The sequence below is a fragment of the Kogia breviceps genome, chromosome 1, assembly GCF_026419965.1.
Source record: "Kogia breviceps isolate mKogBre1 chromosome 1, mKogBre1 haplotype 1, whole genome shotgun sequence".
In the NCBI taxonomy this organism is placed as follows: domain Eukaryota; kingdom Metazoa; phylum Chordata; class Mammalia; order Artiodactyla; family Physeteridae; genus Kogia; species Kogia breviceps.
Genome location: NC_081310.1, coordinates 123,632,273 through 123,659,773, shown reverse-complemented (window position 1 = coordinate 123,659,773; position 27,501 = coordinate 123,632,273). Strand labels below are relative to the sequence as shown.

General features: G+C 37.4%; 1 protein-coding gene across 3 annotated transcripts; it reads right to left on the bottom strand.

Annotated features, from left to right (window-relative positions):
* LOC131742543 (guanylate-binding protein 6-like) lies at positions 1-26,710 on the bottom strand. Of its 3 annotated transcripts, XM_067043091.1 has the most exons (12): positions 26,049-26,195; positions 19,354-19,577; positions 11,216-11,432; positions 10,291-10,418; positions 7,437-7,546; positions 7,038-7,234; positions 5,444-5,689; positions 4,418-4,698; positions 3,483-3,695; positions 2,503-2,605; positions 1,978-2,171; positions 1-1,067 (listed from the first exon to the last, which is right to left on the bottom strand). In XM_067043091.1, exons 3-12 carry the CDS (start codon positions 11,403-11,405, stop codon positions 840-842), a joined length of 1,890 nt encoding a protein of 629 aa, XP_066899192.1. In that variant the 5' UTR covers positions 11,406-11,432; positions 19,354-19,577; positions 26,049-26,195; the 3' UTR covers positions 1-839. The 3 variants fall into 3 exon arrangements, with proteins under 3 accessions (XP_066899192.1, XP_058896519.1, XP_058896529.1); XM_059040536.2 differs by lacking the exon at positions 19,354-19,577 and having other exon boundaries at positions 6-1,067; positions 26,049-26,710; XM_059040546.2 differs by lacking the exons at positions 11,216-11,432; positions 19,354-19,577 and having other exon boundaries at positions 13-1,067; positions 26,049-26,151.
* Between the last annotated feature and the right edge of the window lie 791 nt (positions 26,711-27,501).

Sequence of the window (27,501 nt, the reverse complement as noted above, 5' to 3'; positions counted from 1 at the left end):
GAAAACAAGATTAGGATGCAAATTTTATGCTTTCTAGTATTCTGATCCAACTCATTGAACAGACTGATGTCATTTCTAGAAGCAATGAGCAATTTCATCATCTAATAGTCAATTTCACTCCCATTTATTATCATTTTTAGTATTATACTTTATGTTTTCTTTGTTATTTGAGAAATGATAATACAAGCTTTCTTTACAAAATTGAAAAGACAGAGGATATAATGAAAAGTATGTGTCCCTTCCATCCCTAATGCCAAGCTGTTCTCCCCAGAAGGAACCAATGATACCACTTTCTAATGCATCTTCCAGAGGTGTTCTATGTGTACATATATATGAGTGCACATAATAATTGCATTTTTTATGGTGAACAGATTATACAAATTGTTTTGTACCTCATTTTTTTCACTCTACTATATATCTTCAAGGTTGTTCTATATTTATACATATAAACCTCCACTGTCAATTTATTTACTGGCTACATAGTATTCCAGTATATGGAATACATGGAAAATGTATATTACCAATTTATATAGATGGACATTTAAGTAGTTTCCAATCTTTTGCCATTAAAAGGGATGCCTCAACAGGCCTCTTGTATGTATGTATGTATGTATATATACATATATATGATTTTGCACACATATATTTCCTAAAAGTGAACATGCTATATCAAAGTGTCCATGCATTTATTCTATCTAATGTGGGCCAGGCATTGATATTTTCTAGTAACCACTTTTTATATTTAAAGATTTGCTGAATGAAAGTGAAAAGTATTCACACCAAACAGAGGCCAGAACATGTACCTATATTATGTATCTATAATTTCTTTAAAAGGAGAGCTACTTCCTTTTAAATAGAGAGCTCACACCACTCACAATATGATCAAGAAGTCTGCCTGGCGTGCGCAATACTGAAGAGAGCTCTTTGCCAAATTTGTCCAAGGCTTGTACCAGCCAGGGAGTATTATCATCTTTAGTATTATCAATCATATTTTTCAAATGATTTATCTCTGCATTCATCTCATCAGATTTCTTTCTAAATCCTTCTTTAAGCAGAGCTTCCTGGACCTAAAAAAAAAAAAAAAAAAAGTGAGAAGGGAAGTAAAACTTTTTAAATCCCGTTTTTTTTCAAAGATTACATTTTGTCAAACTATCTTTGTTTCACTCCTAAAATTGTTCTTTCTTACTCAGTCATGAAAGGAGAATTTTGTAACACAGAATGTCTACTGGTTTTGACCTGAACACTAAGAGAAAGTGTAGTTTACAGCCTTACTAATATTCACATACCATTGGGTTTTGCCAAAAAGCTAGGCCTGACATGAGGACAAATATATGTTCCAGCCAAAAAATGAGAGGTGAGAGGTAACCTTGGTCTGATTGCACTAATTCTCAGTCCCACTCAGGAGGGTTCAGTCACCCAAATCATAGAAATCTGTTATAAACACTTCCAGATGGACAGTGAGAGAATTCCCTCTATGCCACATGATAGCTTGGGTATCTATCCACACCTGGAGACAATGCAGCAAGTTTAGAAGCCGTTGCCTCTCTATGTTTTTAAGTCTGGACATTTCTGATGGTTTTAGGACAGCATAGATCTACCTCAGGGTCTTTGGGTGGTAGCAAGGTTCCTGGTAATTGGTGGTGATCCTGGCAAAGCAAACCAGTTGCTGCTCATATTAAATACATGTTGTTGGAATATCTGTTTAATTTAAAAATTCTCAAAATGGATACCCAAACACTATTTATATTCTCCAAGGGACTGGAGGGGCCATAATCATGCTGAACTCGCCAGAGTCTACTTATAGAGTAGAATTCAAAGGCTTTAGAAGGATTCAAAGGCTTCAGGGTTTTAATAAATCATAAATAGTAAATGGCAGTGGTGCTTCTCTCCATAATCTTGCTCTAACCTTTGCCCATTCCTTCCTGATGTACAAGGGTAATGACTGTCAGGCACTCCTAAGGCCATGGCCTGACCCACCTTCAGCTTATGCGCCAACATCCTATTCTGCTCTCTCAGTAGGTTTTCTCTTTCCTTTGCCAGCTTCTCCGTCAGCTGGACTATGTTTTCCTGGAGACTCTGCTGTTGTGCTGCCATCTTCTGCTCCTGCTCCTGCAGTTTCTGTTTCAGCAGCTCCTGGTCCCTCTCAGCTGTGTCCCTCCTGGCCTGCTCCTCTGCCCCAAGAAGGTTTTAGAGAGGGTGAAAGTAAGGTAAGGACTGATATCTACCCTCCTGACCTCAGAGACCAAATAAAATTGGAAAGGGAGGTAGGAAATCTTTGAAATCCGCCCCCCGCATCCACACCACCAAGAGCACATTTCAGAATGTGATGGGAGAGGCTCTGTCTGGCTGACATCTAGCCACGTCCAACCACAACTCCCCTTGCTATTTTTGGACATAGCAGAGTTGTTCTACAGATGGAGAAGAGGCTCCTTGTTAGCAGGAAGGTTTTGCTCTCACACCTGTCAGAGGGAACTGCAGGACCACCAGAGCCCTTCTCCATACCTACTACAGCCTTCTCCCCATCAGTGAGGGCTTTATCTGCCTGCAGGATGGATTTCTCTGTTGCCACCTGTGACAGCAGAAAGCTCTGGAGGACTTCGTTTGCCTGAGGAACCAAGAAGGAGCACAGAACTTACAATTCCATTGAGGAGATTAGTGCTGCAAAAACAAGAATGTCCATGTAATTTTTGCTTCGTGTTTAAAATTCACTACAACAAACCTAAGCTCCTTAGAGTGACCTGTCTTCCTCCAGTATCTAGTCCCGTGCTACTTCCTTCTACCCACTCCAGATTCCAGCCAGTCAGAACTATGTTCAGTTCTACAAACCCAGGATCTCTGGGGCTTTTATATATTTCTCTTCCCAATGTGAAATACTGCCTCTAAAATGTGCTGCTGTTTTCCTCCGCTACTTGCTGTCCGTAACTTTAGGCCAGTTAGTTTAACCTGCTAAGCCTCTCTGTTCAGATCTTTAAAATGTTGACAATAGGTGTAGATGCTTCTTAATGTTATTTGAAGGATTAAAGAGTCTAGTAAAAGAGCTTAGCATTATGGCTATAGGCAATAACAGTTCAAAATATGTCAGCTGCATTCTTATTATCATTATTCCTTTTTTCACGGGTTCACAAGTGTTATAACTTTGTATGCAATTGTCTGTGTATTGGACTTCCTCTCTTGTGATCAGCCTTGAATACAAAGACTCTGATTTGTAAATCATCTGCACTTGGCACATCAAAAAGCATGTTGTTGGATGAAGAAGTGAACAATTTCTGTTCTGTCTTGTGAATTTTAGAAATCCATAGTCATTTTTGGGGAATGGACATTTCTCCTCAGGAATAAAGAACATTGTATGGACCTCAAGAGCTAAAGCTGTCATGATATGCCCATGCTCTCTCATTACCCACACCTGGTGCTGTGCTCTCAGATTTTCAGAAGACCCCCTTGACTCTATTCTGTAGACTCTTCATGCTCCCCTTATTCCTCACCTTCACTCCTTTCCTGGGCACTTGGCAATAGTCCCTTTTAAGCATATCCTTTGCTTTCATGTAGAGTTTATGACCTCCAGGAACAGAAAAAGTGCCTGCTGAAATACTTTCCATTAGGGCCTTGGAAAGCTCATGAAGTTTAGCCTGGCAGTATTTGACAGATGCCTGTTCATTCTGCAGCAAGAAACCCTCCTTCTTATCCTTTATGATTTCCTGCAAGGGAAATGTAGAGGGATGTCACCAGAAGCAAGGAACAGAGGAGATAAATTTCCAAGGAATCTGGTAGAAGGATTGGTCTGACTGTGGTCCTCATGAGAAAAGCATTCTGCTGGAGTACAGGGAATAAAATAGCAATCACAAGATTTGATCTACTCACAATCTTGAAAACTCTAAGACCATAGGAAAGTTTCTTAGCTTCCCTTCAGGTTCTTCATCTGAAATGTTGGAGTTACATTATCTAATCTCTGTGGTTCCTTGCAACTGCAACATTCAGTGATTCTATATTCAGTGATACAAGGAGCAACCTAAGTTGAAAATGGCCTGGAATGAGGGGCTGATAAGAGAAATTTTGGTTGCTGGTCATGGGAATGTGTTCACAGGAAAAGAAACCAGCTTAAGAATGACTTTGGGGTGCTCTAGACAGCCTTGGAATCCACAGAAGTATTTACTTTATGAAGATATCTATACTGATTTTACATCAGAGATGAGAGACATTTCCAGATAAATTGCCTGAGGTTTGGCAGAAAAAAGAAGGAAATGTAGTCCTTTGAAGCCCTATCCCTGATGGGAACACAGACTACTTTATCTTTGAGAGAGGGATGAACCATGGGTTCAGTAAAGGCTCTGCTAGGCTTTTGACAGATGCCTCTTTATTCTGTCATATTCTCCCCTTCTTCAAGAGGAGGGGACAAATAGTAAATACTAAGAGAAATTACCACAAGGTTCTTCTGGAATTCCTGATTCTCATCCTTGAAGGAGTGCCCCATGAAGATTGCAATGGCTTCCTTCTCACAGGCTGTGTGCACCTCCAGAAGCTCCTGGAGCGTGTCCGTGGGGAAGCTCAGTTGCTGGGTCATCTGCTCACTGTAGTGGTCAGCTGCCTTCTGCACAGCCGCTGAGTTCTCCAGCTGGGCCAGAGTTGTCACTGCGTTCTCCAAACAAGGTACAGCTCCAGTATTGATGGTATCCACGTAGGTCACAACCAGAGTCCTCAGCCCTGAATAGGCCAGGACATTTAAGGGATAAATATTAAGTTATCAGTCAATAGGCACCAGGATTCTGAGGCTACATGTCTAAGGTCACACACACACACACACACACACACACACACACACACACACACACATTACTTCCCCCTTTTGCTATCTCTACCTTCATTTTCCTACTCACTCTTCATTTTTATGGTTTTCCAGCCCACAGGGCTGAAAAAAATTAAAAATTTACCTGTATGTAAAATACTAGGGGATATCTGAAATATTGAAAGTAAGATAGATTACAGAGGTATTGAGATGAGACAGGGTATATCAGATTATATCCGATTATACTTATTCCCAATTCTGAGGCTTTTAATGGATTTTTCAGTGATTTATGGGCTAACATTTATTTTTGGACCACTGTAAACTCCCAAAATATTTTTTGTATTCTCCTTGTGAAGAACACTTACTATACAAGACTTGCCCTGAGAAAATGGAATTTTGTTTTTATACCCAGATAGTGAATTATTTTCTTAGTGTAGGAATTTTTCAGATAAGTGGAAGCCACAGATTTCAGTGACAAAACTTGCAATTTGGGGGAGGGATTTTTAAATTTCCGAAAGTAAGATAAGTATAAAATATACACATTTCTTCATGGAGTATGAATGTCTGTAAAACCTAAATTCCATACAGAATCAAACAAAACTACTGAAAAACACATATATAAAATATTCAGTGGTCCCACGGAAATGGGAAAAAGAGTCTCACGGTTCCCGGTGACAGTGATTCCCTCTCTGAGGGTCTTGGGTTTTGCATTGGTGTAGATGTAAGAACAGAAATTGTTTGTTTGTTCCAGGAATTTAGGATCCAGTTGGTCTTCAGACACATTCTCAATGTCAGCTAGAAGTTCTTTGTCATTTGTTGGCCGGTCAAAGACAAAACATTTCCGTGTTGGAAAAAAATGTCTGATACACTCTCTGGGTAGATTTGATGCTTGGGCTTTGGGATTCTTGCCTGAGGGACAGAAAAACAGAGATTAGACTGGGAAGAGTCTTGGGACAAGGGAGCTAATGGTTTTTATGACAGGGATTTATGTATCTTTGCTGTCTTCTATGTTTATAACTCCTTTAACATAGACTTTCAGTATTCCTATGTACATCAAACTTATACCAATGATGTAACTGGAGAGAAATTTGGGGAGACTTCTGATCCAGTAAAAGAAACCTATGGCTGGTATCCCCAGACCTGCACATGGTAGAGTAGTTGTCTATTAGATGTTTACTGAACTAATGGCTAAAAGAATGAAAGGTCAAGTGTAACTTTTTGCTCCACTTAATCTCATGTAGGAATTGAGCTGTGGGACTAAAAAGAAGAGCCACAAAAAAGGAATAGTGAACAATATCAGGAATATTAGGAATGACGCTAGATTATTTAGGGAAAATGATCTTGATGCTAAAAAATAATTGGTACAGAGTTAGCTAATTTTTAGTAAAAAACACTGAAGGGTAAAGGTACCTAAAATGTAATTTTAAGATGTCACCACTAATCAATAACCTCTTTGACATAAAGGATTATATTTGATCTGACAGTTGTCTTCTCCCGCCTAGCCAATTTCTCAATAAATATTTTGAGAAAACATAAATAGAAAAATGAAAACAAAAAGGAATAAATCAGAATTGATATATCTTTCAAGATTTCATCAGATATACCCACTGTAAATGTAACCCATTAAAATAATTTATTAATTTGTAATTAAAGCACTGGTAAATATATGGGAATTAGGAGAAAGCTGGGATATGGAATGTAAAATGAATGTTCTAAAAGTTATTGGAAATATTGAAAAGGCATAGATTGAAAAGACACACACTTCTTCAGTATTAGAACATAAAGTCATTTTGTAGATGATATACTATACAGGATTAGAAAGTTCCCTCTTTGAGAAAAATAATACCTAACTATGTGAAATGCACTTTTTTTTTCATTAGATTGACTTTTCATTTTAATTTCATGTCTAACAAGTATCTTGTCAGTTGTTTTCCTCAACAAAAAAAGCAGAAGCCAAATTAGGGAACTCAAGTGTCTGGTCTTTAGAAGATTTAGCACCCATTGTAATCTGGATGCTAAGTTACAAATGGTATGAAAAACAAATTGGTTTTGAATAATTTCACTTTAACTTATACTTTACTTTTCTTAAGAGAACTTAGACTCCAGTCTCTAGAGCTTTGCAATCCGCTTTCCAGCCACAATTTCTACAGACTTTGATCTAGTCTTAAATACAAATGCAGCCCCAGAGATGGTGGATAGTGTGTAGTAGATCCCACCCTCTATTGGACCATCTACTGTCCAGGCCATGCTCTGGTACCTGGAATCAGCTTCAAGGCATTCTCCAGGTACTCATCTTCTGTGATAGGGTGACCATTTAACATCAGCTCCAGGGTGAAATCCCGTACAGTCCAGATAAAGTCTGGAAAGAAACTCACAAACTCTGTGGAATCTTCTACTACATCAGATCGTGAAGAGGACTTGGCCCTGATGAGTTCTGTGAGCTCTGTCACATAACTAGGAACTTGGTTAAGAAAAAGAAAACCCCTACACACAATTCTCACATTTCCCTAATTAAAAAGTATTATAATCACTCTCTTTTGCCATGAGTCCCCTCCACTCCATTAAAGGCAACTAAATAACAGGGAAGGAGAAACTGACTCTATCTCCATTCCCAAAAACTCAGTGAAACTTGGTGGTTCAGTTCCTGGAAGGATACTGCAGTTGCTCCAAGGCCTGGTGATTGATGGTGCTCATGCTGTTGTAGACAAAGCTGCTGCATAGAAGCACAGCCAGGGCAAAGATCCACGAGTCATTCTTAGGGTTACCCTAGAAAGCACATTTGAACACGAGATTTAGGAGTTTACTCCTAAATTAGAAATTCATTCATACACTTATTCTATCATAGTTTCATTTATTATTGCAGCTGACATACTCACCATGCAAAGAAATTGTTTGAAGAGAAACATAAATATAGATAACAGCTTTGACAATTACAAAGACATTTTTATGTTTCCAATTTTTTCATATATAAAATCGTTATCGGGGCTTCCCTGGTGGCGCAGTGGTTGAGAATCCGCCTGCCAATGCAGGAGACACGGGTTCGTGCCCCGGTCCGGGAAGATCCCACGTGCCGCGGAGCAACTAAGCCCGTGGGCCGTGGCCGCTGAGCCTGCGCGTCCGGAGCCTGTGCTCCGCAACGGGAGAGGCCACAGCAGTGAGAGGCCCGCATACCACAAAAAAAAAAAAAAAAAAAAAAAAAAAAAAAAAAAAAAAAAAAAAAAAAAATCGTTATCTTCATAGTGCTTTTTTCCCCTCAACTAGATGAATTAAAATAACATATACATAAAATCTAGTATAGTACTTGGTGTGTAATTATGTATTCAATGGTAAGTGCTAAGCACTTATTCATTCTACAAATATTTATTAATCATAGCCCATATAAAATATACCACAGTTGGCATAACTGGGTATTTAAATTATATCCAATCAATAAATATCTGCAGGAAGTTACTGAATGCTCCCCACTGTTTCTTAGATTTCAAAAACCATGTTAAAAATGACAAATATTCCTTTCAAGATGCCTATTTCTTTTTTTTTTTTTTTTTTTTTTTTTTTGCGGTATGCGGGCCTCTCACTGCTGTGGCCTCTCCCGTTGCGGAGCACAGGCTCCGGACGCGCAGGCCTAGCGGCCACGGCTCACGGGCTTAGTTGCTCCGCGGCATGTGGGATCTTCCCGGACCAGGGCACGAACCCGTGTCCCCTGCATCGGCAGGCGGATTCTCAACCACTGCACCACCAGGGAAGCCCCAAGATGCCTATTTCAAAGCAGTGACAAACATCCATAACAATAAATGCAACAAAGATGACAGTACCTATAAAAAGCTTACATCTTAGTAATGTATATAAGCAGTTGAACTTATAGCTATAATAGTAAATTAAAATTTATGTTTGTCAAGGAAGAATAGAGCTATGAAAGTTGGAGAAAGAATCTATGATATGAAAGCTTCCTCAAAGTCTTGAATTGAGTATTAAAGAATTGGTGGAATGTGGAATTGAAGAAATGAAGGTGGTCCCATAGATAGAAACACTCACAGAAGCAAAATTAGACATGGGAGAATACAGGGGTCTTGTAATGAAAATAGAGTTATTTCATTTGACTGAAGCAGAGGGTGAGTGGAGAAGTACATTTGAGCTCTAGTGCAGCCTGATGAAGGGCCTTAAAGGCCAGGCTAATTTGTTTGTATAAATCATAGCACTGTCCAAGTAATAGCATAAATCTAAAGATCATTTCTACTATAACGGTTGTGAAGCTATTCCCTAGAACAAATGCAAAAACTGTGGTTCATGTCAAGAAGAGTCTATATGGGAGTTTGCGGGGGAAATAGTCTATTCATCACTTTATTTCCCAAAAACCCGATTTTTTAAAAATAATCAATTAGGATAAGAAGAAGTGGTATTTATGACAAACAATAAATTATTTCAACAACAAGACTATATCATTGCTTGATATATGATTTTAAAATAAATACAGAATTTCTAATTCTTCTTTGGGAAGAAATAGAAAGCTATAGAAATTTAGATACTATTTCCAAATAAATCTCAAAGTAGGTGGAAAAAAATAATAATTTATTTCATCCATTAGTAGTAAGCTAAAATACCAAAAATCCATCTTGAAATGTTTCTTGTAGGACAAACACATGCCTTTATAGAAACAGCACTTTCAGAGGTATCTTACAGCATTCTACAATGCTCTGTGAGTAGTTGATGAACTTCATCATAGAAAATATAAACCCATCTCTTAACTCCAATCCTCAAATACATTCTTCATCTGGTAGCTAAGAAGGTGAATCAGAAAACTTTCCTCAATCCCAGGTTGATGTTTCTCCACTTTCTTACCAAGGCATCCTTACACTTAACTGTAAATTATGGAAACTGTGAGGTGCTGCCTGGATCATCTTTCAAGACTGAAGGACTTAGTCCCCCAGCTGTTGGGAGTGCTGGTGAAAGACAGTCTTCAGGTGTCAGGCATCTTAATTAGAAAGGCTTCCAGAGCAGGCTTTCAATAATTTATCAGCACCCTTGTCCCAACTCAGGATAACTCAAAAGGACCATTCAACTTAGAGCTCACATGGAATTGACAGAAGTTGGAGATTGCAACACAGCACTTCTTCCTCTCTCCAACCTGCTTCTTTACCAATCATACTTTATTAAACCCGCCTGCATATGTGTGGTCTTATCAACTGGACTAAAGACTCTTTGAGGACAGGACCTTTATTTTGGTCACTGATATCTACAGTACTGAGTCCAAAGGTCTAGAATTCAGTTGTTCAACAATTATTCATTAAATGTAATCAAGTCATCCATACAGTGCCAAGAAATAAAAAATTTTATCTAACATACCATGATACCTTACCTAAAAGTGAGATTCAAACAAACCATACTCTGCCTCATTTACTATAGGCGATTTCTAGACTTTACAAATAGACTACAGCAGTTAAATGTCTATGATCATTAAGCAATAAGGAGAAAATCCAGAATAAAAAAGATTTATCTATGATTTTCTGCCTTACCTTTTCCACATCACCCAGGCCCTCTGTGTCCAGAAGGACCAGGGTATGGTCTGACTTGGAAGGGTGAGGCACACACCACATCCAGATGCCCTTTGTTTCAGACTGCACTGTAGAGCCCAGAGGGAAACCTGCAAGGAGAGTGGAGAAAGCAACATTCAGTTACAGCAGGTAATCTAAGCAGCCCAGAGGCTACAAAGTCAGACTTACTGGAGCGTAAGTACCCCAGCATACAACATGGTGCTTTCTCTATTTCCTCAAGAATGTTCTACTTTGTCTGTCACCTGTTTCAAGGAGGAGGGGATATTAATTGTGAGAATGATGTCAAGCAAGGGATTAACAAGGAGACAAAGAGGTATCCATGAATCAGACAAAACAGAGGTCTCAGATAACCATAAGAAGAGTATTTTTAAAGAATGGTGAGGTTCAGAGGCAGAGAGAAGTGGATTGCAGTAAGATATGGGCAGGTAAAAAAGTGGAAAAAAGAAATTGAGATTATATTTTTTGCCAGACAAAATAATTTTTGAAAAGGGGGAGAGGTATTAGCCACAATAGTATATGAAGTCCAGGAAGGATTTTTAAGATGATAGATAATGAAACATCTTTATATGTTGATGAGAATATTCCATAAAAAAACAAAATGTGTTTCAAGAGAGAGAAGACACAATTGCAAGAGCCCAATACTTAAGCAGGTAGAAGAAGGTAGGATTTTTAGCATACATAGGAGAAATTTTGCTTTATAGGAATAAAACAAAAATATGACAACAGATCACAGTAAGGTAGTGATTAAGTGGTGAGAATTAGAAGTGAAACGTTGGTATATTGAGAGGAATTTGGTTCTCCCTTCACATGACCAGGGAAGAAAATTAAGAGGCTGAGATATCAGCTGGAGTCAAACAAATGGATCCTGACTAAGTACAACACTCACCACGGTTCTGTCCTGTAAGACGGTTCATCAAGTAGGATTTGCCTGTACGATACAGTCCTACAATGGCCACCACCACCAATGGCTGAGAAATCTTCTCAAGAATCTGTAGAGCTTTCTGGTTCACTGACAGCAGATCATTGTCATTTTCCACCAGACAAATGGGGACCATCATGTTGGGTCCAGATGCCATGGCAACCTGCTAACCTAGAAGTGCTTCCTAGTAGAAATAAGATTATAAAGTCATTCCTTAACTCAGAGTCATACAAGCATTTGTCAACGTTGGACTTGGTAAGATTTCTGTACTTTCCATGAGACGAAAGCTAATCTAGAATTAGCAGACTACAGAGGTTTTCCTCCATCATTCCCTCAAATCTCTGATGATGTTTGTAGTGAAACACAGGCTATTATCACTCTCTATAGTTTTACTTCAGTAATAATAATAAAATTCAAGTTATTGTTACTACACACTGAAGGCCTAAGATATACCAAGCCCTATGATACATAAAGTACATACCCACCAAAACTCATACTTAAAAGAACCAACCATGCTATTAGAGACATGGAACATTCAGCTTCATCTCCCAACCCCTGGAGATCAGAGAAGAGCCGAAAGTTGCATAATCATCAATGACTAATTGTTTAATCAACCATCCCTATTTAATGAAGATTTCATTTAAAAAACTGAAAAAACCTAATTAAAAGGGTTCAGAGGGATTCTGAATTGATGAACATGGAGGTGGTCAAAGGATGGCATGTCTAGAGGCAACATGGAAGCTCCACACCCCTTTCTTACCTTGCTCTATGAATTTCTTCTATCTTGCTGTTCCTGGGTTGTATCTTTTTTAAATAAACCAATAATCTAGTAAGTAAACTATTTTTCCTGATTTCTGTAAACCACCCTAGCAAATTATTGAACCTGAAGAGGAGATGGTGGGAACCTCCAATGTATAGCTAGTTAGAAGTCCAGGTGACAACCTAGACTTGCAATTGGCATTTGAACTGGGGGGCAGTCTTGTGGGACTGAGCCCTTAACCTGTGGGGTATGGACTAACTCTTGGAAATTAGTGTCAGAAGTGCTTAGTGTGAAAAAAATGCCCAGATATGTGGTGACAAGAAGTGAAGTATGGAGAATAGAAAGTTGAGAGGAGAAACTGAATTTTTCATTTTTGGGGTGGAGACAAACAATAGATGATCAAAAGACCCAAGGAGAGACTTTGGGAAATTAAGATATTTAAAAGCAGCACATACAGGGGAAAACTGAAAAGGCACACACAGGCTCAGGGAAGATGTATGCTCAGAAAAGCCTAAAAAGACTTTATGGTTTCTCCTTAGCTTAATCCCAAGCCTCAAAACCAAGGGCCAGCTTAGTGAAAGAATTCCTTGGCACAACACCAGTATGCAAAGAATGGGAAAGTTAGCTGCTTTTATAAATGCCCAATTTTCAACATAAGCAACAACAAAACAAAAATCACAAGGCATACAAAGAAATGTTTGCACATTCAAGGCATACAAAGAAAATGTGGTGCATTTAAAGGAAAAAAATAAAGTAGTATGAAACACCCCTGAAGAAAAACATGCACTAAGTGTTCTAGGCAAAGACTTTTGAAATAACTTTCTTAAATATGCTCAGAAAGCTAAATGAAAACACAAAGAACTAAAGAATACCAGAAAAACAATATGTGGGGACCTCCCTGGTGGTCCAGTGGTTAAGAATATGCCTTCTAATGTAGGGGACACAGGTTCGATCCCTGGTCGGGGAACTAAGATCTCACATGCTGCAGGGCAACTAAGCCCATGTGCCTCAACTACTGAGCCTGTGCACCACAACTAAAGAGCCTGCGTGCCTCATCTACAGAGCCCACGTGCTCTGGAGCCTGCGCACCACAACTAGAGAGCCCATGCAGCACAACTATTGAGCCCATGTGCTATGGAGCCCACGCACTACAACTAGAGAGAAGCCCGCGTGCCACAATGAAAGATCCCACATGCCGCAACGAAGACCTGAGACAGCCAAAAATTAAATAAATAAATAAATAAATAAGCTGTAACTCCATCCCATCCACACATTTCTAAAGAAAGAAAGAAAGAAAAAGAAAAGAAAAACAATATGTGAACAAAATGTTGAAATCAACGAAGTGATAAAAATAATAAAAAGGAACCCAGTAGAAATTCTGAAACCGGAAAATATAATAACTGAATTTAGAAATTTTCTAGATGGGATCAGACTTATGCAGTCAAAAGAAAGAATCAGCAAACTTAAAGCTAAGATATCTGAAGTTATCAAATCTCAGGAGCAGAAGGAAGAAAGAATTATTTAAAGTAATATAGCCTAAGAGATTTATGGGATATTGTCAAGTAGACAGATATATGCATTATGGAAGTCACTAAAGCATAAGGGGAGAGGCAGGGCAGAGAGATTGTTTGAGGAAATAATCACTAAAAAATTCCCAATGTGATGAAAGACATCAATCTACAAATACAAGAAGTTCAACAACTCAAATAGGATAAATAATTAGAGATCCATGCTGAAACGTATTATAATCAAACTGTCAAAAGACAAAGAGAGAATCTTGAAAGCAACAAGAAAGAAGCAATTCATCACAACCCACCACCTAAAAGAATTAGAAAAAGAAGAACAAACAAAGCCCAAAGTCAGCAGAGGGAAGGAAATAATAAAGATGAGAGAGGAAATAAATAAAATAGAGATCAAAAAAACAATAGTAAAGCTCTATAAAACCAAGAGCTGGCTTTTCGAAAGGATAAACAAAATTGACAAACCTCTAGCCAGGCTCACCAAGAAAAAAAGAGAGAGGACTCAAATAAACAAAAAAAGAAATGAAAGAGGAGAAATAACAACTGCAACCTAAGAAATACAAAATAACATAAATGGATACTATGAATAGTTATATGCCAACAAATTGAACAACCTGGAAGAAACTGAGAAATTTCTAGAGACTGCCAAGTCTGAGTCAAGAAAAAACAGACAATTTGAAAAGACTGATCACTAGAAGTGAAATAGAATCTGTAAAAACAAGCAAACAAACAAAAAAACTACCATAAAACAAAAATCCAGGACTGGATGGCATCACTGGGGAATGCTACCAAACATATAAAGAACTTATACCTATCTTTCTCTAACAATTCCAAAAATTGAAGAGGAGGGAACACTCACAAATTCATTCTATGAGGCCATCATTTCCCTGATACCAAAACCAGACAAAGGCACCAAAAGAAAGAAAATTACAGGCCAATATCTTTGATGAATATAGATACAAAAATCCTCAACAAAATATTAACAAACTGAAATCAACAGTACATAAAAAGAATCATACACCATGATCAAGTTGGATTCATTCCAGTGTCACAAGTATGGTTCAATACAGGTAAATCAATGTGTTACGCCACATTAACAAAAGGAAAGACAAAAATCACATGATCATTTCACTAGATGCAGGAAAAGCATTTGACAAAATTCAATATCCATTCATGATAAAAACTGTTGTCAAAGTGGGTATAGAAGAAGCATATCTCAACATAATAAAGTCCATTTATGAGAAACCCATAGCAAACATAATACTTAATGGTGAAAACTTGAGAGAGCCTTCCCACTTAATTCAGGAACAAGAAAAGGATGCCCACTCTCATCACTTCTCTTCAACATAGTATTGGAAGTCCTAGCCACAGCATTCAGACAAGAAAAAGAAATAGAATGTATCCAAATTGGAAAGGAAGAGGTAAAATTGTCACTATTTGCAGATGACATGATACTCTCTGTATAGAGAACCCTAGAGTCTTCACCCAAAAACTATTAGAACTAATAAATGAATTCAGCAAGGTTGCAGGATACAAGATTAATATACAGAAATCTCTTGCATTTCTATACACTAATAAAGAAATATTAGAAAGATAAAATAAAGAAATCTCATGTAAAATCACATCAAAAATAAAATAAAATACCTAGGAATAAACTTAACAAAGGAGCTGAAGACTATATTCCAAAAACTATAAAACATTGATGTAGGAAATTGAAGATGATTCAAAGAAATGGAAAGACATCCAGTGCTCTTGGATTGGAAGAATTAATGTTATTAAAATGGCCATACTACCCAAAGCAATCTACAAATTTAGTGCAATCTCTATCAAAGCATTTTTCACAGAACTAGAGCAAACAATCTGAAAATTTATATGGAACCACGAAAGATCCTGAATTGCCAAAGCAATCCTGAGGAAAAAAGAGCAGAGTTGAAGGTATAACCCTCCCAGCCATCAGACTACATGACAAAGCTACAGTAATCAAAACGGCATGGTATTGGCACAGAAAAACAACATGTAGCTCAATGGAACAGCATAGAGACCCCAGAAATAAGCCCACACTCATACGGTCAATTAATCTGAGACAAAGGAGGAAAGAATATACACTGCAGAAAAGACAGTCTTTTCAACAAGTGGTGCAGTGAAAACTGGACAGCCACATGTAAAATAATGAAATTAAAACATTCCCTCACACCACATACATAAATAAATTCAGAATGGTTTAAAGACCTAAATGTAAGACCTGAAACCTTGAAACTCCTAGAAGAGAACATACGTGTAACACTCACTCTGACATCAACTGTAGCAATATTTACTTAGATCAGTCTCCTAAGGCAAAAGAAATCAAAGTAAAAATAAACAAATGAGACATAATTAAATTTAAAAGCTCTTGCATAGCAAAGGAAACCATAAACAAACAAAAAGACAACCTACAGAATGGAAGAAAATATTTGCAAATGATGTGACCAACAAGGGGTTAATATCCAAAATATACAAACAACTGATACAACTCAATCTCAAAAAGCAAACAATTCAATCAAACAGTGCGCAGAAGACTTGAGTAGACTTTTTTCCAAAGATATACAGATGGCTATTAGGGACATGAAGAAATGCCCAACATCACTAATTACTAGAGAACTACAAATCAAAACCACAATGAGCTATCACCTTACACCAGTCAGAATGGCTATCATCAAAAAGATCACAAATGACAAATATTAGAGAGGATGTGGAGAAAAGGGAACACTCATACAGCTGGTAGGAATGTAAATTGATGTAGGCATTAAGGAAAACAGCATAGAGATTCCTTAAGAAACAAAAAATAGAACTACCATATGATCCAGCAATCCCATGCCTGGGTATATATCCAGAAAAAATGGAAACTCTAATTCAAAAAAGATACATACAATCCATTGTTTATAGCAGCATTATTTACAATAGTTAAGGCATGGAAGCAACCCAAGTGCCCATCAACAGATGACTGGATTAAGAAGTTGTAGTATATAGACAATGGAATATTATTTGGCACTAAAAAGAATGAAATACTGCCATTTGCAGCAATATGGATGGACCTAGAGAATATTGTGTTTAGTGAAATAAGTGAAACAGAGAAAGACAAATAATATCACTTATGTGTGGAAACTAAAAAAATAATACAAATGAATGTATATTCAGAAACAAATACAGATACAAAGTCACAGATGTAGAAAACAAACTTGTGGTTACCAAAAGGGAGAGAAAAGAGGGGAGGGACAAATTAGGGGTATAGGATTAATAGATAAAAAGTACTATATATAAAATAGATAAGCAACAAGGATATAGCACAGGAAATCACACTCATTGTCTTATAATAACCTTTAATAAAATATAATGTACAAAAATACTGAATCATTATGCTATATGCCTGAAACTAACACAATATTGTAAATTAACTATACTTCAATTTTTTTAAAAAAATTTTTTTAAAGAAAAAAGAACTCTTTCCATAAAAACTGCTCTCAGAAATGAGGTAGAGCTTAAGACATTTCCAGATAAAAAAAAGCTGAGATATTCATTACTACTAGACCTGTCCTGGTAGAAATGCTAAAGGGTTGAAATAAAGGACACTAGACAGTAACCAGAAAACCATATGAATATAGAAAGATATCTGGGAAAGGGAATTTATTGGTAAATATCGGTAATATCAGTAAATATAAATATTGGTAAATATAAAAACCTGCATTATTGTAATTTGGGGTTTAATTACACTGTTTATTTTCTACAGTGTATAAGAAACAAATACTAAAAATTATAAATCTATGTTAATGGATAGACAATATATAAAGATGTAATTTTGTCATTAATAACATACAGTGAAGGGAGGAAGGAAGAGCAATGAAAAAGTAGAGTTTTTGTATGCATTTGAACTTAAGTTGGTATCTATTCAAAATAGATATTATAAGAGTGTTAATGTAATCACCTCAGCCATCACAAAGAAAGTATCTATAGAATCTATAGTATCTATAGTAAAGTATCTATAGAATCTATAGTATCTATAGAATATACACTAAAGGAAATGCAAAGGGAATCAAAATATGTCACTACAAAAAAATCAACTAAACATAAAAGAAGGCAGAACGAAGAAAATGAAAAACAAAAAGCAATAAGACATATAGAAAATAAATAACAAAATGGCAAAAATAAGTTCTTTCTTATCAGTACTTACTTTAAATGCAGATAGATAAAACTCTCCCTAGTCAAATGTAAATGGATTAACTCTCCAATGACTCTCCATTCTCCATTGGCAGAATGGATTTTTTTTTTAAGTACTCCAACTATATGTTGTCTAACTCACTTTAGATCTATGGACGCACACAGGTTAAAAGTGAAAGAATGGAAAAGATATTCTATGCAAATCACAATGAAAAGAGAGGTGGGGTGGTTATACCTATATGAGACAAGAGAGAATGAATGTACTTCAAACATTATTAAAAGAGACAAAGAAGGACATTATGAACAGGTAAGAGTCAAGTCACTAGAATATAAAACAATTCTAAATATATATGCCTCAAACATCAGAGCTCCAAAATATATGAAGCAAGCATTGACAAAATTGAGCAACACAGCACTCAAGAATAATAGGAGACTTTAAAACCCTACTTTCAATAATGGGTAGAAAAACCAGACAGAAGATCAATAACAAAATAGAGGACTTGAACAATACTACAGATTAGTTGGACCTAACAGACATATATGGCACACTCCCATCAAACAACAGGAGAATACACATTTTCCCAGGTGTGCATGGAATACTTCTAATGATAGACAATATTTTGGGCCACAAAACAAATCTTAAATTTTAAAAAGTCTGAAATCATACAAAGTATCTTTTCTGATCACAGTGGAATAAAACTAGAAATTAATAGCCAGAGTAAAACTGGAAACTTCACAAGTATGTGGAAAATAAACAACACACTCTTAACCAATGGGTCAAAGAAGAAATTCCAAGAAATATTACTTAATATTTAGAGACAAATGAGAATGAAAGCACAACACAACAAAACTTATAATATGTAGCAAAAGCAATACTAAAATGGAAAGTTATAACTGTAAATGATTGCAATAAAAAAGAAAAACCTCAAATCAACAACCTAAGTTTACTACTTAAGTAACTAGAAAAAGAAACAAAGTTCAGGGCTAGCAGAATGAAGGAAATAATAAAGACTAAGCAAAATAAACAATAGAAAAGCAATAGATGAAATTTTAAAAATACAAGCATTGGTTCTTCAAAAAGATCAGCAAAATTGACAAACCTTGAGCTAGATTGACTAAGAAAAAAAGAGAAGACATATTACTAAAAACAGATATCAAAGTGGGCACATTAGTACAGATTCTATAGAAAAAAATTATAAGAAAGTACTATGAACAATGTTCACCAACAAATTGGATAAACTAGGTGAATTGGACAAATTCCTAGAAACACAAACCTACCAAGACTGAATCATGAAGAAATAAGAAATCTACACAGATTTATAACAAGTAACAAGATTGAGTTAGTAATCAAAACAACCTCCCAACAAAGAAAAGCCCTGAAATAAATGTCTTCACTGATTACTTCCACCTTTTAAATAACTAATACCAATTCTTCTTAAGTCATCTAAAAAACTAAAGAAAAGGAAACATTTCCTTACTGATTCTATGTGAAAAGCTTTACCCTGACACCAAAGCCATACAAATATACTATGAGAAAAAAGTTACAGAAAAATATCTTTTATAAACATTGATGCAAATTTCTCAACAAAATATTAGCAAAGCAAAATCAGCCACATATTAAAATGATTGCATACCATGACCAAGTGGTATTTATTCCTGAAATGCAAGGATGTTTCCACATACAATCAATGTAAAACACCACATCAAGAGAATAAAGGGGGCGCGGGTTCGTGCCCCGGTCTGGGAGGATCCCGCATGCCGTGGAGTGGCTGGGCCCGTGAGCCATGGCTGCTGAGCCTGAGGGTCCAGAGCCTGTGCTCCGCAACGGGAGAGGTCACAGCGGTGAGAGGCCCACGTACTGCAAAAAAAAAAAAAAGTGAATAAAGGAGAAAAATCACATGATCATCTCAATCAATGCAGAAAAAGCACTTGACAAAATTCAATGCACCTTCATAATAAAAACACTCTTCAAGGGACTTCCCTGGTGGTACAGTGTTTAAGACACTGCAGGGGGCCCAGTTTCAATCCCTGGTCAGGGAACTAGATCCCACATGCATGCTGCAACTTAAGAGTTCACATGCCACAATGAAAGAGCCAGCGAGCCACAACTAAGACCCAGTACAACCAAATAAATTAATTAATTTTAAAAAAAAACACTCATCAAATTAGAAATAGAAAGAAACTACCTCACCATAATAAAGCCCTTATGTGAAAAACTCACAGCTAACATCGTACTCATAGGTAAAACACTGAAAACTTTTCCTCTAAGATCAAGAATAAGACATGGATGCCTGCTTCTGCCACTTTTATTCAACATAGTATTTGAGGTTCTAGCCAGACCACTTAGAAAAGATAAAGAAAAAAAGACATCCAAATAGGAAAAAAAGAGTTAAATTATTTGTTACAGATGACATTATTATATATGCTGAAACCCTAAAGATTTCTCAAGAACGCTATTAGAACAAATAAATGAAGCCAGCAATGTTGAAAGATACAAAATAAACGCATAAAATCAGTTGTGTTTCTAAACATTAACAATGAAAAACATGAAAAGGAATTTAAGAAAACAATTTCATTCACAACAGTACCAAAAAGAATAAAATACTTAGGAATTAATTTAACCAAGGAGGTGAAAGACATACAATGAAAACTATAAAACATTGCTGAAAGAAATTAAAGAAATCATAAATAAATAGAAAGACATCCAGTGTTCATGGACTGGAAGATTTAATATTAAGATGACAATACCAGAAAAGAGATTTACAGATTCAAAGCAATCTCTTTCAAAATACCAACAATATTTTTCACAGAAATAGAAAAACTTTTCATTCTTAAATTAATATGGAAACTCAGGGAATCCTGAATACACAAAACAATTTTGAAAAAGAATAAAGGTAAATGTATCGCACTTTCTGATTTCAAAATTTACTACAGAGATACACAAATCAAAACTGTGGTACTAGCTTAAAGCCAGAAATACAAACCACTAGAAAAGAATAGAGTCCAAATATAAACCCTCCCATATGTGGTCAAATAATTTTCAACAAGAGTGCCAAGACATTCAATGGGGAAAGCACAGTCTTTTCAACAAATTGTGCTGAGAAAACTTGATATCTACCTGCAAAATAATAAAGTTGGACCTTTACCTTAACACTATATATAAAAATTAACTCAAAATGGATCAAAGATCTAAACACAACAGCTAAAAAAGGTTTTTAATTCTTAGAAAAAAAATAGGGGAAAATCTTCATGATATAAGATTTGGCAATGATTTCTTGACTGTTACACCAAAGGCATGGGCAAAAAATGAAAAAATGAGGAATTAGAATTCATCCAAATTAATAACTTTTGAGCATCAAAATACATCATCAACAGAGTAACAAGGCAAAAAACAGAATAAGAGAAGTATTTGCATATCACACATCCAATAATGAATTAGCATCTAGAATGTATAAGAAATCCTACAACTCAAAAACAACAGCAAGGGCTTCCCTGGTGGCACAGTGGTTCAGAATCCACCTGCAAAGGCAGGGGACATGGGTTCGAGCCCCGGTCCAGGAAGATCCCACATGCTGCGGAGCAACTAAGCCCGTGCGCCACAACTACTGAGCTTGCACTCTAGAGCCCATGAGCCACAACTACTGAGTCCTCGTGCCACAACTATTGAAGCCTGCATGCCTAGAGCCTGTGCTCTGCAACAAGAGAAGCCACCACAATGAGAAGCCCGCGCATTGCAACAAAGAGTAGCCCCCACTCACTGCAACTAGAGAAAGCCCGCACGCAGCAATGAAGACCCAAAGCACCCAAAAATAAATAAATTAAATAAATAAAAATTAAAAAATTAAAAAAACAACAAAAAGAATGTGATTCATAAATAGGCAAAGGACCTGAACAGACATTTCTCCAAAGATATACAAATAGGCAATAGACACATCAAAGGATGCTTAACATCACTAATCATTAGGGGAATATAAATCAAAACCACAATGAGATACCACCTCACACCAATTATGATGGCTATTATTTTTTTAAAAAAAGGCCAACAAGTGCTGGCCAGGATGTAGAAAAATTGGAACCCTTGTGCATTGCTGGTGGGAATGTAAAATGATGCAACCACTGTGGAAAACACTATGGTGGTTCACCAAAAAATTGAACATAGAACTACTATTTGATCCAGCAATTCCACTTCAGGGTATATACAACAAAAGTATTAATAGCAGGGACTTGAACAGATATTTGTACACCAATGTTCACAGCAGCAGTATCTAAAGTAGCCAAAAGCTGAAATAACACAAATGTCCATCAAGGGATGAAGGATAAACAAAATGTGGCAAGTCATACAATAGAATATTATTCAGCTATAAAAAGAATGAAATTCTAATATGTTACAGTGATGAAACTTGGAGACATTATTCTAATTGAAATAAGCCAGGGCTTCCCTGGTGGCGCAGTGGTTGAGAATCCGCCTGCCGATGCAGGAGACACGGGTTCGTGCCCTGGTCTGGGAGGGTCCCACGTGCCGCGGAGCGGCTAGGCCCGTGAGCCATGGCCGCCGGGCCTGTGCGTCCGGAGCCTGTGCTCCGCAATGGGAGAGGCCACAACAGTGAGAGGCCCGCATACCGCAAAAAAAAAAAAAAAAAAAAAAAAAGAAATAAGCCAGACACAAAAGGAAAAATATGATTCCTCTTATATGAGCTACCTAAAATAGTCAAATGCATAGACAGTAAGTAGAATAGTGTCTAGCACGGGCTGCAGGGAGAGGGAATGGGGAGTTATTGTTTATTTAAAGGGTGCTGAGTTCCCATTTGGGATGGTGAAAATATCTGGAGATGGATAGTGGTGATAGTTGCACAACAATGTGAATGTACTTAGTACTATTGAACTGTACCCTTAAAATGGTTAAAGTGGTAAATTTTATGTTAAATATATTTTTTCACAATAAAAATGTTCAAAAAAAAAAAGCAATCTATTTCTCTGTGCCGTGCTACTGCAACCAATTAATTGGCAGAATAATCTTCAAAGACGTTGGTTATCCTATAAGTTCCTTTATCAATAACCAGTGGTAGCTTTCAAGTGACCATCATACACAAAAATGTGCTAACACTGGTGTGATCCTACGTGCTCATCTTTTACCTGCAGGTATAGAGGAGTGTTAAGTAGAAGAAGCAGCAGCTGTGTGGGAATGAGGTCAATAAAAAGGATGCAGCCTCCCTTTCAAGAAGAGAAGGCAGGAGACAGAAGAATGTCTTGTATCTTAAGGGATTCAGGTTGAAGTACTTAGCTGAGAAGTGTCAGGTTTTTTTGCAACTTAGTCCCAGAAATGAGAATAAGAATAAAAATGCAAGCATAATTTTATATTACATTGAGAGACATATACATATGTTAGACCTGAACGGTCTCCGAGGGATCCCAGCTCGCCCAAGAACCGCCGAGAGTCGAGAGTCGCTGCAACACGCAAGAGGTTTATTAGGAGCCGGTGCACCGGGGTTCCTTGGTCCTCACGCAGGAGGCCGAAGAGGAACCCCCCCAAGCGGAATCACATACATTTTATAGCTTTCATTTTTCATTATGCAAAGTGTGGATATATCAAGGTTTTTTTTCTCATTGGTTTGTTTGTTCCGGACCGGAGTGGGGACTTGGCTCTACTTCCTTGATTGGTTGGCTGTCGGATGCCTACTTTACATTTACCGGAGTGGGGTCTTGGCTCTAGTTCCTTGATTGGTTAGCTGTCGGATGCCTACTTTACATTTTCGTGTTTTTGTGGTGGGGGGTTGAGTCACATGAGTTATGGTTGGCTAGGGCGACCTTTAAACTCTGGCTTAATCATTCTTATCACCCGCCATACTGGTTTGCTCGAGGTCTCATCCCCCGCCATACTTGTTTGCTCGGAACGGTTTCTGCCCAGGGGGGACATTCCAGTATCTTATTGCCAGCCGAAAAAGCTTAAAGCTCAAAAGTATCGATAGGGAAGTAGGGGTGTAAGTATAGTTAAGGCCCTACACATATATTTAGAGAGAGAAAGCAAATCTAGCAAAAGATCACCACTGGGTAAATCTAGGTGAAAAGAATATGGGATTTCCTTGTCATTGTTTCCAAGGCAAAGTTTGATTTGAAAAAATAAGTATTAAAAGCACAATTATACCATGGGTCTCCTGGCATATTTTTGATTGCTATTATATTAAAAGTTTCCTATAATATATATTCATGTTTCATCATCAGAATATATAAACATGATATTATATCCAAATATCTCAAATATTCAGTTTTATATTTATAGGTCAAATATTCAAGATGCATCTAATACTATCAAAAAAATACAAAAAAAACAAAAACAAAAAAAACCCCGAAAGAACAGCTCTATCAGTTACTACTCATGTGGCCTTAAACAAGGAGTCTCACCTAGCTAAACCTAAGTTTTTAAAGATTGGGGAGGGTGGGGGGGTGGGGTGAACTGGGAGATTGGGATTGACATATATACACTAATATGTATAAAATAGATAACTAATAAGAACCTGCTGTATAAAAATAAATAAAATTAAATTTTTTTAAAAAGATAATTATAGGGGTAATGTGAGAAAAATTATAGGTCCAGCCTGGAGAATGTTTTGATAATAAAATTAAATACTATAAGCTTATATCTGAGCATAGCATGCAACACAAAATAGGATTTCAGTACATGTTTGTTGACTTAGATGGAGATTTATCCACAATAATTGCACTGAACAAGTTGGTCCATTGGGTGCATTTGAACATAGTCTGTGAACTCTAAGTTACTAAGAAACAAGGTATACAAATAATTTTTTTTTTAATTTTTTATCCAAGCAAAGCAGCAAACAAATTCAAACACTGCTCCTGCATCATCTCCTTTTGTCTAATTCTTCAGTGTGGGGAGTAAAGAATACAAAGGAAAACATGGGTCTCTAACAGCTACATTATAATTTCTGCAACTGTCCAGTCCCCTCTTTAGAGTGAAGACTAAAGGAAGCTGTAGGAAGATGTGAGAAGAACAACTGCTAACAACTTTATATATGGAATCTAAAAAAAAAAAAAAAAATGGAAAAATGGTCATGAAGAACCTAGGGACAAGATGGGAATAAAGACGCATACCTACTAGAGAATGGACTTGAGGACACCAGGAGGGGGAAGGGTAAGCTGGGACAAAGTGAGAGAGTGGCATGGACATATATACACTACCAAATGTAAAATAAATAGCTAGTGGGAAGCAGCCTCATAGCACAGGGAGATCAGCTCTGTGCTTTGTGACCAGCTGGAAGGGTGGGATTGGGAGGGAGGGAGATGCAAGAGGGAAGAGATATGGGGATATATGTGTATGTATAACTGATTCACTTTGTTATAAAGCAGAAACTAACACACCATTTTAAAGCAATTAGACTGCAATAAAGATGTTTAAAAAAAAAAAAAAGACCACACCCATTCAAAGGGCTAAAAATAAGATAAAAGGGGTAATCAAAAAACCCTGCAGGGGTGCCCCACTGCTCTCCTCTGAGTGTTTCCTTTTGCCTTTGCCTCAGGAAACTGCTTCTTTGTTCTCTTTGTCTAAAACGCCAAAACCAAAACCAAAAAAAACCAGATCTGCAGATCTGTGATTTCTTAGCTGTGAATAGGCTACAGAATTTTTAACTTCAATTAACAAAGTACAACTGATCAGTCCCGCTCAGGATTGGCTTCAAAATTTGATCTACAGAAGAATCATCCAGAGGGGTTGTTAAACCCAGATGGTATAGATTTTTTAAATGCTACAAGACTCCAATGTAACTATGAAAAACAAACCAACAAACACAAGGGCATGGGGGAGAAGAGAGGGAAGAGAGAGAGGAGGGGGAGCCAGAGAGAGAGAAGGAAAAAGAAAGAGTGAGAGTTTTGAAAAGATTTTAAATTTTTAACTAATAAAAGATCAGCTATGTGGGGACTACATTTATCTCTACATAGATATTTTCAGAGCTCTCGCTATGAAGGTTTCTTAAGTATGACTGATAGAAAGATTAAAAGAAACGATCTCTTTAGATGGTAATTGCCTATAACCTTGGCAGAGACTGTCTTATTCTCTGAATTCTAATGCCAGCCACAGAGCTTGATAAAGCAAGACAGGCAAACTCCCATGAGGACTCTTTCAAGGAGCAGCACATCCAGGGAGACAGAGTGTGCCCGTCACTTTGCAGACCTTACGGGTCCAGAGAAGCTGAGCATCCTCCAAACTAAAGCCAGCCATAGACCTCCGCACCCCAGACAATAGGCAACCTGCCCTTTCTCAATTGTCACTTTGAATCAGAAATCAATTTTGGGTTGCACATAAAAGAGATAGACATACCTGCTCCACGCACACCAAGAACAGTTCCAGTTGCCTCTCAACCCCTTGCTCACTTGCTCCTTGCACTTTTCTATCCCTCCTTTATCAAAGCTAAAACAGACTGAGCAAGCCAGTCTTCCTTTCCAGTAAAGGGATAAAACTGAAATTGAAAGTGAAAGTAATTCACGCTGTTTTTGAGACAGCAGAGCCGTGCCATATCTGGTGACTACAGCACGAATATGGGTGTGGGGTGCAGGGTGAGAGGAAGTTAGAAAAAGTCAGTCACCCAACAGTCACATCCTAACACATTCCATCAGCTTTCTTTGGGCCTCCCCACACTGAAGGCCTTCCTAGCCTCTCTTCTTGATACATCTCTCCGGGGTGTAAGGTTGCTTATGGTGGCTTAAGTCTTCTTGGCAAACAGGAATATTAGAAAATCCATGGCACAAATGTAAGCAAAGCAGTATAAACCAAGTATATATCAAGTATTTTTCTCTTAGCGAGGATTCCTGAGTGCTTTGTTAGTGAAGAGCTCTTAACATTTTAACCTGCTCCCTAATATATATATATTTAATGAAACAAGTATCTTTTATAATAATTAGAAAATAAAGATAAGTAAAGATGAAAATGAATAACCCTTCATGGTATTATCCAGGGATGCTCACTACTGGCTTGGCATTCTTATACTTCCCCAAAACATGGACCCTCTCCTAACATAGGTACAACCCCTTTTCTACAGAAGCTTAGCCAATTGGAGCAGTTTCAAAGGGATTTATTCAGTCAGATAAGAAAGTGATTGGGTGTGCCTGTTTGTTAGTGAGGAAGGAAATGGAGCAGCTTATAAGAGAAAAATGGCGGTCCAGTAGGAAGATGCCCAAGCAAGTCAGGCTGTGAGAACAAAGGAGTCCTCCTCCTTCCTCCTCTACTCCACCTTCCTCACCATTCTCCTTGTCTATGGAAACTTTTCCATAAAAGGCCAGATAGTAAACACTAGAATTTGCGGGCCACAGATCTCTGTCACAACTATTCAGCAAAAGTATCCATAGACAATGGGTAAACAAATGGGTGTGGCTATGTTCCAGTAAGACTTTATTTACAAAAGTAAGCAATAGGGCAGATTTGGCCTATGGGCTATAGTTTGTCCACCTTTGGTTTAGGTAAATGTGATGCTACTACATGCTAGGGGTTGTCACCGTCTCATGTATCATTGTTTTACAGGCCAAGTGAACTTTGGTCTAAGTCCCAAGTCTCAGGCTGAGTATCTGCTTCTATGGCCATTTGGGTTAAACAGTATCTAACTATCCTTATTGTTTTGGAGCAGAGAGATGGAAAAGGGCTGCGTTTACTGTCCATATGTCTGAGCATCATCCAAATGAGTTCCTGCCTGGGTGCCTGAGCCAAGCATCCACATGTCTACATAACTAATTGTCCAACTCCCAACAACATAGCACTGCAAGTAGCTCCTAAACAGGCC